Genomic DNA, 15,000 nt, shown 5'->3' with positions numbered 1-15,000 from the left:
ACCAGGTAGGTAACATAGAGGTTAGAGCCCACCCTGGTCTACTGTTCATGGACACCCACCTATTAGGTAACATAGAGGTTAACGGTTAGAGGTTAGAGGTTAGAGCCCACCCTGGTCTACTGTTCATGGACACCACCTTCAGGGACGCCCACCAGGTAGGTAACATAGAGGTTAGAGCCCACCCTGGTCTACTGTTCATGGACACCCACCTATTAGGTAACATAGAGGTTAAAGGTTAGAGGTTAGAGCCCACCCTGGTCTACTGTTCATGGACACCCACCTGTTAGGTAACACTGTAAATCCAAGATTGGGCCCAGACGCATAGAAACATACGCACACAGACATCGGTGGAAGGTATCAGGGCTGCACTATGGATCTCCGATGGTAGTTGGATTGTAGGTAGCCTAGATGGTTAGAGCAGTGGGCCAGCAACCGGAGGGTTGTCGGTTCAAATCCCAACATTTCGTGCAGAGTGAGATGACACCGTAGATGCAAGGCAGTTCACCTCTTCAACTGTAATCTTCTTCTTCCTGGTCAACAGTCCCTCCTGGCCACCAGGGTGCGAACTCACGACCTGAAGAAGATAGCACCTTACGTATCACATAACTTCAACAACCTGTTCAGCCTGGAGAACTGGGGAGGTGAGACTGTCTTTATCTGTCTCTGTCTACCTGTTCTCTCTCTCTCTCTCTCTCTCTCTCTCTCTCTCTCTCTCTCTCTCTCTCTCTCTCTCTCTCTCTCTCTCTCTCTCTCTCTCTCTCTCTCTCTCTCTCTCTCTCTCTCTCTCTCTCTCTCTCTCTCTCTCTCTCTCTCTCTCTCTCTCTCTCTCTCTCTCTCTCTCTCTGTCTCTCTCTCTCTCTCTCTCTCTCTCTCTCTCTCTCTCTCTCTCTCTCTCTCTCTCTCTGTCTCTGTCTCTCTCCCTGTCTCTGTCTCTCTCTGCATGCTGAGAGTGTTAGATGCATGCTGGGAGTGTTAGGTGCATGCTGGGAGTGTTAGGTGCATGCTGGGAGTGTTAGGTGCATGCTGGGAGTATATTATATTTATATATCCTGTGTTTTCTCTTGTTTCCTTTTCTTGGTGGTTTCCATTTTGGCTGATGATGATGATGATGATGATGATGATGATGATGATGATGATGATGATGATGATTAAGGTTATCATTATTTTTATTTATTTGTTGTGGTAGAATTAAGTATATTGTTTTTCGTGTCGAAGTTACCCTGAGTTTGGCGGGGGTGGCGGCCCACATGGGGACGTCGTCCCTGTCACTTCGGCACAGCTTTAGTTGAGTTACTGAAGCTACTGTCACCGTGAAGGAGTTTCTGGTCGTCGTAGGAGAGGAGGTAGGACATGAAAATGTTGCTTATGCATCCCGGATGAATAAAGTGGTGGTGGTTTTTCTTATTGATCGTATGGTTGAGCATGGTGTACTTCTTAAAGAAGAGTGTCTGGTTGAGCATGGTGTACTTCTTAAAGAAGAGTGTCTGGTTGAGCATGGTGTACTTCTTAAAGAAGAGTGTCTGGTTGATCGTATGGTTGAGCATGGTGTACTTCTTAAAGAAGAGTGTCTGGTTGATCGGATGGTTGAGCATGGTGTACTTCTTAAAGAAGAGTGTCTTGTAGATCGGATGGTTGAGCATGGTGTACTTCTTAAAGAAGAGTGTCTTGTAGATCGGATGGTTGAGCATGGTGTACTTCTTAAAGGAGAGTGTCTGGTAGATCGTATGGTTGAGCATGGTGTACTTAAAGAAGAGTGTCTTGTTGATCGTATGGTTGAGCATGGTGTACTTCTTAAAGAAGAGTGTCTGGTTGATCGGATGGTTGAGCATGGTGTACTTCTTAAAGAAGAGTGTCTGGTAGATCGTATGGTTGAGCATGGTGTACTTCCTAAAGAAGAGTGTCTGGTTGATCGGATGGTTGAGCATGGTGTACTTCTTAAAGAAGAGTGTCTGGTTGATCGTATGGTTGAGCATGGTGTACTTCTTAAAGAAGAGTGTCTGGTTGATCGTATGGTTGAGCATGGTGTACTTCTTAAAGAAGAGTGTCTGGTAGATCGTATGGTTGAGCATGGTGTACTTCCTAAAGAAGAGAGTCTTGTTGATCGTATGGTTGAGCTTGGTGTACTTCTTAAAGAAGAGTGTCTGGTAGATCAGATGGTGAAGTTTGCAAGTTCAATTAAGATTGTCCCGTTGGGTTGCAAACACCTGGGCTCTGAAACAGGTAATGTCGTTTCAAATACATGGGCTCTGAAACAGGTAATGTCGTTTCAAACACCTGGGCTCTGAAACAGGTAAGGTCGTTTCAAACACCTGGGCTCTGAAACAGGTAATGTCGTTTCAAATACATGGGCTCTGAAACAGGTAATGTCGTTTCAAATACATGGGCTCTGAAACAGGTAATGTCGTTTCAAACACCTGGGCTCTGAAACAGGTAAGGTCGTTTCAAACACCTGGGCTCTGAAACAGGTAATGTCGTTTCAAATACATGGGCTCTGAAACAGGTAATGTCGTTTCAAACACCTGGGCTCTGAAACAGGTAATGTCGTTTCAAACACCTGGGCTCTGAAACAGGTAATGTCGTTTCAAACACCTGGGCTCTGAAACAGGTAATGTCGTTTCAAACACCTGGGCTCTGAAACAGGTAATGTCGTTTCAAACACCTGGGCTCTGAAACAGGTCATGTTATTTCGGCGACAGGTGTTTATGTTTTTGGACTCACCGGAGCAGACTTTAGAGTCATCGTTTAAAATCTAGTATAATAAAAGACTGTATATGGTTTATGCTAGTACAGGTAGTCAACGGTATTCTGAGTATGGTGATGTTGGCCTTATTAAGCGACGTAGAGAGAGGTTGGCCTCGTAACGCCTGGGCCCACTGACGTAGAGAGAGGTGGGCCTCGTAACGCCTGGGCCCACTGACGTAGAGAGAGGTGGGCCTCGTAACGCCTGGGCCCGCTGATGTAGAGAGAGGTGGGCCTCGTAACGCCTGGGCCCACTGACGTAGAGAGAGGTTGGCCTCGTAACGCCTGGGCCCGCTGATGTAGAGAGAGGTGGGCCTCGTAACGCCTGGGCCCACTGACGTAGAGAGAGGTTGGCCTCGTAACGCCTGCGCCCACTGACGTAGAGAGAGGTTGGCCTCGTAACGCCTGGGCCCGCTGATGTAGAGAGAGGTTGGCCTCGTAACGCCTGGGCCCACTGACGTAGAGAGAGGTGGGCCTCGTAACGCCTGGGCCCACTGACGTAGAGAGAGGTGGGCCTCGTAACGCCTGGGCCCACTGACGTAGAGAGAGGTTGGCCTCGTAACGCCTGGGCCCACTGACGTAGAGAGAGGTTGGCCTCGTAACGCCTGGGCCCGCTGATGTAGAGAGAGGTGGGCCTCGTAACGCCTGGGCCCGCTGATGTAGAGAGAGGTGGGCCTCGTAACGCCTGGGCCCGCTGACGTAGAGAGAGGTTGGCCTCGTAACGCCTGGGCCCGCTGATGTAGAGAGAGGTGGGCCTCGTAACGCCTGGGCCCGCTGATGTAGAGAGAGGTGGGCCTCGTAACGCCTGGGCCCGCTGACGTAGAGAGAGGTTGGCCTCGTAACGCCTGGGCCCGCTGATGTAGAGAGAGGTGGTAGGGTTGGAAGGTTAGACAGGTTGTATATATCTGATCACTACTGTAGTAGGGTTGGAAGGTTAGACAGGGTGTATATATCTGATCACTACTGTAGTAGGGTTGGAAGGTTAGACAGGGTGTATATATCTGATCACTACTGTAGTAGGTTAGAAGGTGTGACATCACTCCTGTGGGTTTCTCTGATCATCATAACGTGTCTGTTGATATTCACTTGTCCTGTCCACGAAGGTTTACGTTAAATTGTTACGTGATGTCATGTTTTGTGAAAAGAGTTTGTTGTTTTGGGAAAAAATGTAGAGTTATTAGATGGAACTTGGAGTCCTTGAGACGATGTTGGGAAGTGATGAGACTAATGAGGTTGACTTCTACAGCCCAAATACGTGTGTTTTGTCAACAGTATACTGCTGGAGCATTGTGAGTCTCTGTGTGCTAAACAGTTGTTACAAAGTTGGGCCCTGAGCAGAGAGTCGCCTTGGACTCTGACTTCACCCTGCGGGAAGCTGTCCACAGCAGTTACACAGCTCGCATCAGGCCGAGCCCCTGGCATCGATGGTTTACCATCTGAGTTTTATAAGCACTTTTAGGCTGTTGGGGGGGTACACTCCACGGTTACCAGGGGGGCTTCAGATAGGATCTGCTCCATGGTTACCAGGTGGGATTCAGATAGGATCTGCTCCATGGTTACCAGGTGGGATTCAGATAGGATCTGCTCCATGGTTACCAGGTGGGATTCAGATAGGATCCGCACCATGGTTACCAGGTGGGATTCAGATAGGATCTGCTCCATGGTTACCAGGTGGGATTCAGATAGGATCTGCTCCATGGTTACCAGGTGGGATTCAGATAGGATCTGCTCCATGGTTACCAGGTGGGATTCAGATAGGATCTGCTCCATGGTTACCAGGTGGGATTCAGATAGGATCTGCTCCATGGTTACCAGGTGGGATTCAGATAGGATCTGCTCCATGGTTACCAGGTGGGATTCAGATAGGATCTGCTCCATGGTTACCAGGTTGGATTCAGATAGGATCCGCACCATGGTTACCAGGTGGGATTCAGATAGGATCTGCTCCACGGTTACCAGGGGGGATTCAGATAGGATCCTCTCCATGGTTACCAGGGGGGATTCAGATAGGATCCACTCCATGGTTACCAGGGGGGATTCAGATAGGATCCTCTCCATGGTTACCAGGGGGGATTCAGATAGGATCCACTCCATGGTTACCAGGGGGGATTCAGATAGGATCCACTCCATGGTTACCAGGGGGGATTCAGATAGGATCCACTCCATGGTTACCAGGGGGGATTCAGATAGGATCCACTCCATGGTTACCAGGGGGGATTCAGATAGGATCCTCTCCATGGTTACCAGGGGGGATTCAGATAGGATCCACTCCATGGTTACCAGGGGGGATTCAGATAGGATCCACTCCATGGTTACCAGGGGGGATTCAGATAGGATCCACTCCATGGTTACCAGGGGGGATTCAGATAGGATCCACTCCATGGTTACCAGGGGGGATTCAGATAGGATCCACTCCATGGTTACCGGGGGGTTCAGATAGGATCCGCTCCATGGTTACCAGGGGGATTCAGATAGGATCCACTCCAAGGTTACCAGGGGGATTCAGATAGGATCCACTCCATGGTTACCAGGGGGGATTCAGATAGGATCCGCTCCATGGTTACCAGGGGGATTCAGATAGGATCCACTCCATGGTTACCAGGGGGGCTTCAGATAGGATCTGCTCCATGGTTACCAGGGGGGCTTTAGATAGGATCCGCTCCATGGTTACCAGGGGGGATTCAGTGGGGCAGAGACGGGATGAAGACTTCAATTTTTTTCAGGGGCTCTGATGTCTTTCAAAAGTATAACTGGAAGGGTGCAGTGGAGAAGGTGTGTGTCAGATTGTCAAGGTGGAAATTGGTGCTACAACAGCTGTCTTAAAGGGGAAGGGTGCCAATCATCTAGCTGCCTCTACCCTGTGACACAGACTAATGATTTTACAGCCACAGAGGGGTCAGATACAAGAGCTTCACAGGACCCTTGTTAATTTCTAATTTCTTCTGGTCTGGACCAGATTGGATTAAAGCACTGTGTCTGCCATTGCACGAGGACAAGGCCTGGTGGACATTTCCTCCAGGATCATGGCTTTCCAGCTTCAAGCAGCCCAGAGACTGTTGTACAGTGACGGTTCTAGCTGGGTCGACACAGCCTACACACTGATGAGGAGAGCGGGCTGTTTGAGCTTAGACAAGCACCTTTTCCTTTTAAAGCTGGAGGGGGGTGATTTGTCTGGCCTGACCCAATTTGATGAGTCTTTTATGCAGGAGAGTTTTCAACTTGTCCCGTAAGGCCGGCACGCCACCAGGGATGTGGCTTTTTGAAGAGCCTCTTTTTCATAACACTGCCATCCAGTCCCGTGCTCTGGGTTCAGCCAGACTACGTTCATGCCTGTTAGGCGTGGGGTGTACCAAGCTGGGTCATCTGATGTGGAGCAGGAGCAGAACGTTGGAGGAGCTGGGAGAACGAGCGGGAATCCGATCATCTCGCCTACTGAGGAAGGTCATAGCTGAGGTCTGCATGCCGGAGGGGATGTTGGCAGCGAGACTGAGGACTGAGTTTACAAACTGGTTAATAACATTGATATGTTTATGAGTAAATGGGGTACTGGCTAATAACATTGATATATTTATGAGTAAATGGGGTACTGGCTATTAACATTGATATGTTTATGAGTAAATGGGGTACTGGCTAATAACATTGATATATTTATGAGTAAATGGGGTACTGGCTAATAACATTTATCTGTTTATGAGTAAATGGGGTACTGGCTATTAACATTTATCTGTTTATGAGTAAATGGGGTACTGGCTAATAACATTTATCTGTTTACGAGTAAATGGGGTACTGGCTAATAACATTTATCTGTTTATGAGTAAATGGGGTACTGGCTATTAACATTTATCTGTTTATGAGTAAATGGGATACTGGCTAATAACATTTATCTGTTTATGAGTAAATGGGGTACTGGTTAATAACATTTATCTGTTTATGAGTAAATGGGGTACTGGCTAATAACATTTATCTGTTTATGATTAAATGGGGTACTGGCAAATAACATCTCTAAGTCTCTCTCTATCTGTCTCTCTCTCTATCTCTCTCTATATATGTACATATATATTGCACAAGCAAGGGAACTAGATAATGAACAAAAATTAAATAAACAATGAAAATTAACAAAAGTTCCAAAATGTTATATTATGTGCAAATAGTTCAAATACACAAGGGAAAATAAATAAACATAAATATGGGTTGTATTTACAACAATGTTTGTTCTTCACTGGTTGCCCTTTTCTTGTGGCAACAGGTCACAAATCTTGCTGCTGTGATGGAACACTGTGGAATTTCACCCAGTAGATATGGGAGTTTATCAAAATTGGATTTGTTTTCGAATTCTTTGTGGGTCTGTGTAATCTGAGGGGAAATATATCTCTCCAATATGGTCATACGTTGGACAGGAGGTTAGGAAGTGCAGCTCAGTTTCCACCTCATTTTGTGGGCAGTGTGCACATAACCTGTCTTCTCTTGAAAGCCATGTCTGCCTACGGCGGCCTTTCTCAATAGCAAGGCTATGCTCACTGAGTCTGTACATAGTCAAAGCTTTCCTTAAGTTTGGGTCAGTCACAGTGGTCAGGTATTCTGCCGCTGTGTACTCTCTGTGTAGGGCCAAATAGCATTCTAGTTTGCTCAGTTTTTTTGTTAATTCTTTCCAATGTGTCAAGTAATTATCTTTTTGTTTTCTCATGATTTGGTTGGGTCTAATTGTGCTGCTGTCCTGGGGCTCTGTGGGGTCTGTTTGTGTTTATGAACAGAACCCCAGGACCAGCTTGCTTAGGGGACTCTTCTCCAGGTTCATCTCTCTGTAGGTGATGGCTTTGTTGTGGAAGGTTTGGGAATCGCTTCCTTTTAGGTGGTTGTAGAATTTAACGGCTCTTTTCCGGATTTTGATCATTAGTGGGTATCGGCCTAATTCTGCTCTGCATTATTTGGTGTTTTATGTTGTGCACGGAGGATATTTTTGCAAAATTATACATGCAGAGTCTCAATTTTTGTGTTTGTCCCATTTGGGGAATTCTTGTTTGGTGAGTGGACCCCAGACCTCACAAACATAAAGGGCAATGGGCTCTATGACTGATTCAAGTATTTTTAGCCAGATCCTAATTGGTATGTCAAATGTTATGTTCCTTTTGATGGCATAGAAGGCCCTTCTTGCCTTGTCTCTCAGATCGTTCACAGCTTTGTGGAAGTTACCTGTGGCACTGATGTTTAGGCCGAGGTATGTATAGTATTTTGTGTGCTCTAAGGCAACGGTGTCTAGATGGAATTTGTATTTGTGGTCCTGGCAACTGGACCTTTTTTGGAACACCATTATTTTGGTCTTACTGAGATTTACTGTCAGGGACCAGGTCTGACAGAATCTGTGCATAAGATCTAGGTGCTGCTGTAGGCCCTCCTTGGTTGGGGTCAGAAGCACCAGATCATCAGCAAACAGCAGACATTTGACTTCAGATTCTAGTAGGGTGAGGCCCAGTACTGCAGATTTGTCTAGTGCCCGCGCCAATTCGTATATATATGTTGAAGAGGGTGGGGCCCGGTACTGCAGACTTGTCTAGTGGCTCACCAGTTCGTATATATATGTTGAAGAGGGTGAGGCCCGGTACTGCAGACTTGTCTAGTGCCTCACCAGTTCATATATATATGTTGAAGAGGGTGAGGCCCGGTACTGCAGACTTGTCTAGTGCCTCACCAGTTCGTATATATATGTTGAAGAGGGTGAGGCCCGGTACTGCAGACTTGTCTAGTGCCTCACCAGTTCATATATATATGTTGAAGAGGGTGAGGCCCGGTACTGCAGACTTGTCTAGTGCCTCACCAGTTCATATATATATATATATATATGTTGAAGAGGGTGAGGCCCGGTACTGCAGACTTGTCTAGTGCCTCACCAGTTCGTATATATATGTTGAAGAGGGTGAGGCCCGGTACTGCAGACTTGTCTAGTGCCTCACCAGTTCATATATATATGTTGAAGAGGGTGAGGCCCGGTACTGCAGACTTGTCTAGTGCCTCACCAGTTCGTATATATATATATATGTTGAAGAGGGTGAGGCCCGGTACTGCAGACTTGTCTAGTGCCTCACCAGTTCGTATATATATGTTGAAGAGGGTGAGGCCCGGTACTGCAGACTTGTCTAGTGCCCTCACCAGTTCATATATATATGTTGAAGAGGGTGAGGCCCGGTACTGCAGACTTGTCTAGTGCCTCACCAGTTCGTATATATATGTTGAAGAGGGTGAGGCCCGGTACTGCAGACTTGTCTAGTGCCTCACCAGTTCATATATATATGTTGAAGAGGGTGAGGCCCGGTACTGCAGACTTGTCTAGTGCCCTCACCAGTTCATATATATATGTTGAAGAGGGCGAGGCCCGGTACTGCAGACTTGTCTAGTGCCTCACCAGTTCGTATATATATGTTGAAGAGGGTGAGGCCCGGTACTGCAGACTTGTCTAGTGCCTCACCAGTTCGTATATATATGTTGAAGAGGGCGAGGCCCGGTACTGCAGACTTGTCTAGTGCCTCACCAGTTCATATATATGTTGAAGAGGGTGAGGCCCGGTACTGCAGACTTGTCTAGTGCCTCACCAGTTCGTATATATATATATATGTTGAAGAGGGTGAGGCCCGGTACTGCAGACTTGTCTAGTGCCCTCACCAGTTCGTATATATATATATATATATATATATGTTGAAGAGGGTGGGGCCCGGTACTGCAGACTTGTCTAGTGCCCTCACCAGTTCGTATATATATATATATATGTTGAAGAGGGTGGGGCCCGGTACTGCAGACTTGTCTAGTGCCCTCACCAGTTCGTATATATATGTTGAAGAGGGTGAGGCCCGGTACTGCAGACTTGTCTAGTGCCCTCACCAGTTCGTATATATATGTTGAAGAGGGTGAGGCCCGGTACTGCAGACTTGTCTAGTGCCTCACCAGTTCGTATATATATGTTGAAGAGGGTGAGGCCCGGTACTGCAGACTTGTCTAGTGCCTCACCAGTTCGTATATATATGTTGAAGAGGGTGAGGCCCGGTACTGCAGACTTGTCTAGTGCCCTCACCAGTTCGTATATATATGTTGAAGAGGGCGAGGCCCGGTACTGCAGACTTGTCTAGTGCCTCACCAGTTCATATATATATGTTGAAGAGGGTGAGGCCCGGTACTGCAGACTTGTCTAGTGCCTCACCAGTTCGTATATATATATATATGTTGAAGAGGGTGAGGCCCGGTACTGCAGACTTGTCTAGTGCCTCACCAGTTCGTATATATATATATATGTTGAAGAGGGCGAGGCCCGGTACTGCAGACTTGTCTAGTGCCTCACCAGTTCGTATATATATATATATGTTGAAGAGGGTGAGGCCCGGTACTGCAGACTTGTCTAGTGCCTCACCAGTTCGTATATATATGTTGAAGAGGGTGAGGCCCGGTACTGCAGACTTGTCTAGTGCCCTCACCAGTTCGTATATATATGTTGAAGAGGGTGAGGCCCGGTACTGCAGACTTGTCTAGTGCCTCACCAGTTCGTATATATATGTTGAAGAGGGTGAGGCCCGGTACTGCAGACTTGTCTAGTGCCCTCACCAGTTCATATATATATGTTGAAGAGGGTGAGGCCCGGTACTGCAGACTTGTCTAGTGCCTCACCAGTTCGTATATATATGTTGAAGAGGGTGAGGCCCGGTACTGCAGACTTGTCTAGTGCCTCACCAGTTCGTATATATATGTTGAAGAGGGTGAGGCCCGGTACTGCAGACTTGTCTAGTGCCCTCACCAGTTCATATATATATGTTGAAGAGGGTGAAGTTGTTTCCCTGCCCCACGGCCCTGTGGAAAGAAATGTGTGTTTTTTGCCCATGTTGTTTGTGTACATGGATTTTATAATGTTGTATGTTTTACCCCCAACACCACTTTCCAACAGTTTGTATAGCAGACCCTCATGCTAAATTGAGTCAAAGGCTTTTTTGAAACAAACACTTCTAATACTGTATTATATAATATTACATATATTATAGTATTCTAATGACCTCTGAGGGAGTTTCAAAGGCCTCTTAAAAGCCTTTCTGTCTCTCTCTCTATCTCGCTTTTCCTCCATCTCTCGCTTTTCTCTCTCGATCTCGCTTTTCCTCCATCCCTCTCTGTTCTCTCTCTTTTCTCTCTCTATCTCCCGCTCTTTTATCTCTCTATCTCCCTCTCTTTTCTCTCTTTATCTCGCTTTTCCTCCATCTCTCTCTTTTCTCTCTCTATCTCCCTCTCTTTTCTCTCTCTATCTCCCTCTCTTTTCTCTCTCTATCTCCCTCTCTTTTCTCTCTCTATCTCCCTCTCTTTTCTCTCTCTATCTCCCTTTCTTTTCACTCTCTCCCTTTTCCTCCATCTCTCTCTATCTCCCTTTTTCCCCATCTCTCTCTTTCTCCTCACATCTTTCTCTCTCTTTTCTCTCTCTTTTCTTTCTCTCTCTCTCTCTTTCTCCCTATTTCTGTCTTTCTCTCCACGACAGCTTATATTTGACCAGAGAAAACAGTGAAAACTAAATACAACTCATGTTTTATCTCCCTGTAGAGTTAGTACTCAAACCAGAGCCCTACTTTCTACTGTCTACAATACTTATACTTATTAATCTCCTTCAATACTTATACTAATTAATCTCCTTCAATACTTATACTAATTAATCTCCTTCAATACTTATACTAATTAATCTCTTTCAATACTCCAAATTACACCCTTCTTCTTACATGGTTAAAAGAAGTGCACGAGAGCTCTATGGACCCTGGTTAAAAGAAGTGCACTAGAGCTCTATGGACCCTGGTTAAAAGAAGTGCACTAGAGCCCTATGGACCCTGGTTAAAAGAAGTGCACTAGAGCTCTATGGACCCTGGTTAAAAGAAGTGCACTAGAAAGGGAATAGGGTGCCATTTTGGGATCCGTCCCGTATCTCTGACCCTCTCTGACCCTCTCTGGCCCTCTCTGACCCTCTCTGACCCTATCTGACCCTCTCTGGCTCTCTGACCCTCTCTGACCCTCTCTGACCCTCTCTGGCCCTCTCTGGCCCTCTCTGTCTCTCTCTGGCTCTCTCTGACCCTCTGACCCTCTCTGACACTCTCTGGCTCTCTGACCCTCTCTGACCCTCTCTGACCCTCTCTGGCCCTCTCTGACCCTCTCTGACCCTCTCTGGCCCTCTCTGGCCCTCTGTCCCTCTGACCCTCTGACCCTCTCTGGCTCTCTGACCCTCTCTGACCCTCTCTGGCCCTCTCTGACCCTCTCTGACACTCTCTGGCTCTCTGGCTCTCTGACCCTCTCTGACCCTCTCTGACCCTCTCTGACCCTCTCTGGCCCTCTCTGACCCTCTCTGTCCCTCTGACCCTCTCTGACACTCTCTGGCTCTCTGGCTCTCTGACCCTCTCTGACCCTCTCTGACCCTCTCTGACCCTCTCTGGCCCTCTCTGACCCTCTCTGTCCCTCTGACCCTCTCTGGCTCTCTCTGACCCTCTCTGGCTCTCTGACCTTCTCTGACCCTCTCTGGCCCTCTCTGCCCCTCTCTGTCCCTCTGACCCTCTCTGGGTCTCTCTGACCCTCTGACCCTCTCTGACCCTCTCTGACCCTCTGACCCTCTCTGGCCCTCTCTGGCCCTCTCTGACCCTCTCTGACCCTCTCTGACCCCCTCTGACCCTCTCTGACCCTCTCTGACCCTCTCTGGCCCTCTCTGACCCTCTCTGGCCCTCTCTGACCCTCTCTGACCCTCTCTGGCTCTCTGACCCTCTCTGACCCTCTGATGGCTTTCTGATGACATGGATTAAATTATCCTGCCCAGCGCTATCTGCATGGCTTCACTGTAGACTGTGGAGATGGTGTAACTGAAACTCTCTCCCTCTCTCTCTCTGTGTGTGTGTGTGTGTGTGTGTGTGTGTGTGTGTGTGTGTGTGTGTGTGTGTGTGTGTGTGTGTGTGTGTGTGTGTGTGTGTGTGTGTGTGTGTGTGTGTGTGTGTGTGTGTGTGTGTGTGTGTGTGTGTGTGTGTGTGTGTGTGTGTGTGTGTGTGTGTGTGTGTGTGTGTGTGTGTGTGTAGGAGCTACATTTGACGTAGCCATGCGTTTCCTGTACGAGTGTCCCTGGAAGAGACTCCAGGAGCTGAGGACCTTAGTCCCCAACGTTCCCTTTCAGATGTTACTGAGAGGAGCTAACGCTGTGGGATACACTAACTACCCTGATAACGCAGTGTTCAAGTGAGAGGACACACACACACACACACACAATCAAACTCTGATTCAGAGGGGTTTGGGTTAAATACGGAAAGACACATTTCAGTTGAATGCATTCGGTTGTACAACTGACTAGGTACCCCCCTTCCCCTTTCCCTAATGCTGTAAGGCATGGGAAGGGAACTATATTCAACCACAGGCTGATTTTTGTCTCAGCGGATGTTCAGGGGGCCGGAACATGATTATAATCATTTGTAAGCAGGCAAATTGACCACAACTAAACCCCAAAAAAAGAGATTACATTTGAAACAAATTTTCATACCTTGATCACATTCTGATGACTATTTATTTTTGTCTGAATACTTGGCAACACCTAAATTAAACATATTTTTATCTGAATTCCTGGTGATTTTACAGTCTTTCTATTTTTAACCTCAAACTTTAAAATGTTTTGAACTGTCATCCAAAATGTCATTCCAAGTCAGAAACATCTTTCTACAACTCTGATGTCATGATTTGACCTTGTTTTTTTCCCCCTGAGTTTCCAGTTGTCTTTTAATAAAGGACCAACACGACAACCTTGAGAGCTCATTCCCAACGACACATAATAATAAGATAGATCATACTCTTTTTATTAAAAAGCGTTAGCCAACTACTGGTGTTGTTCTGTCTGTAGTGTTGGCCGTGACTGTGTTAGCCAACTACTGGTGTTGTTCTGTCTGTAGTGTTGGACGTGACTGTGTTAGCCAACTACTGGTGTTGTTCTGTCTGTAGTGTTGGCCGTGACTGTGTTAGCCAACTACTGGTGTTGTTCTGTCTGTAGTGTTGGCCGTGACTGTGTTAGCCAACTACTGGTGTTGTTCTGTCTGTAGTGTTGGACGTGACTGTGTTAGCCAACTACTGGTGTTGTTCTGTCTGTAGTGTTGGCCGTGACTGTGTTAGCCAACTACTGGTGTTGTTCTGTCTGTAGTGTTGGACGTGACTGTGTTAGCCAACTACTGGTGTTGTTCTGTCTGTAGTGTTGGACGTGACTGTGTTAGCCAACTACTGGTGTTGTTCTGTCTGTAGTGTTGGACGTGACTGTGTTAGCCAACTACTGGTGTTGTTCTGTCTGTAGTGTTGGACGTGACTGTGTTAGCCAACTACTGGTGTTGTTCTGTCTGTAGTGTTGGACGTGACTGTGTTAGCCAACTCCTGGTGTTGTTCTGTCTGTAGTGTTGGACGTGACTGTGTTAGCCAACTACTGGTGTTGTTCTGTCTGTAGTGTTGGACGTGACTGTGTTAGCCAACTACTGGTGTTGTTCTGTCTGTAGTGTTGGACGTGACTGTGTTAGCCAACTACTGGTGTAGTTCTGTCTGTAGTGTTGGACGTGACTGTGTTAGCCAACTACTGGTGTTGTTCTGTCTGTAGTGTTGGACGTGACTGTGTTAGCCAACTACTGGTGTTGTTCTGTCTGTAGTGTTGGACGTGACTGTGTTAGCCAACTACTGGTGTAGTTCTGTCTGTAGTGTTGGACGTGACTGTGTTAGCCAACTACTGGTGTTGTTCTGTCTGTAGTGTTGGACGTGACTGTGTTAGCCAACTACTGGTGTTGTTCTGTCTGTAGTGTTGGACGTGACTGTGTTAGCCAACTACTGGTGTTGTTCTGTCTGTAGTGTTGGACGTGACTGTGTTAGCCAACTACTGGTGTTGTTCTGTCTGTAGTGTTGGACGTGACTGTGTTAGCCAACTACTGGTGTTGTTCTGTCTGTAGTGTTGGACGTGACTGTGTTAGCCAACTACTGGTGTAGTTCTGTCTGTAGTGTTGGACGTGACTGTGTTAGCCAACTACTGGTGTTGTTCTGTCTGTAGTGTTGGACGTGACTGTGTTAGCCAACTACTGGTGTTGTTCTGTCTGTAGTGTTGGACGTGACTGTGTTAGCCAACTACTGGTGTTGTTCTGTCTGTAGTGTTGACGTGACTGTGTTAGCCAACTACTGGTGTTGTTCTGTCTGTAGTGTTGGACGTGACTGTGTTAGCCAACTACTGGTGTAGTTCTGTCTGTAGTGTTGGACGTGACTGTGTTA

At 47.1% G+C, this 15,000-nt stretch overlaps 1 protein-coding gene across 1 annotated transcript in view; it reads left to right on the top strand.

Annotated features, from left to right (window-relative positions):
• The window catches only part of LOC118379634 (pyruvate carboxylase, mitochondrial-like), a 596,907-nt gene that overhangs the window by 482,821 nt on the left and 99,086 nt on the right, over positions 1-15,000 (top strand). The window contains exons 16-17 of the mRNA XM_052497803.1: positions 542-641; positions 12,801-12,957. Of these exons, the coding sequence (XP_052353763.1) occupies positions 542-641; positions 12,801-12,957 (257 nt within the window). The remainder of the gene's footprint in view (positions 1-541; positions 642-12,800; positions 12,958-15,000) is intronic.

Source organism: Oncorhynchus keta, chromosome 35 (assembly GCF_023373465.1).
Source record: "Oncorhynchus keta strain PuntledgeMale-10-30-2019 chromosome 35, Oket_V2, whole genome shotgun sequence".
NCBI classification, from domain to species: Eukaryota; Metazoa; Chordata; class Actinopteri; order Salmoniformes; family Salmonidae; genus Oncorhynchus; species Oncorhynchus keta.
This window is presented reverse-complemented; position numbering and strand designations above follow the sequence as displayed.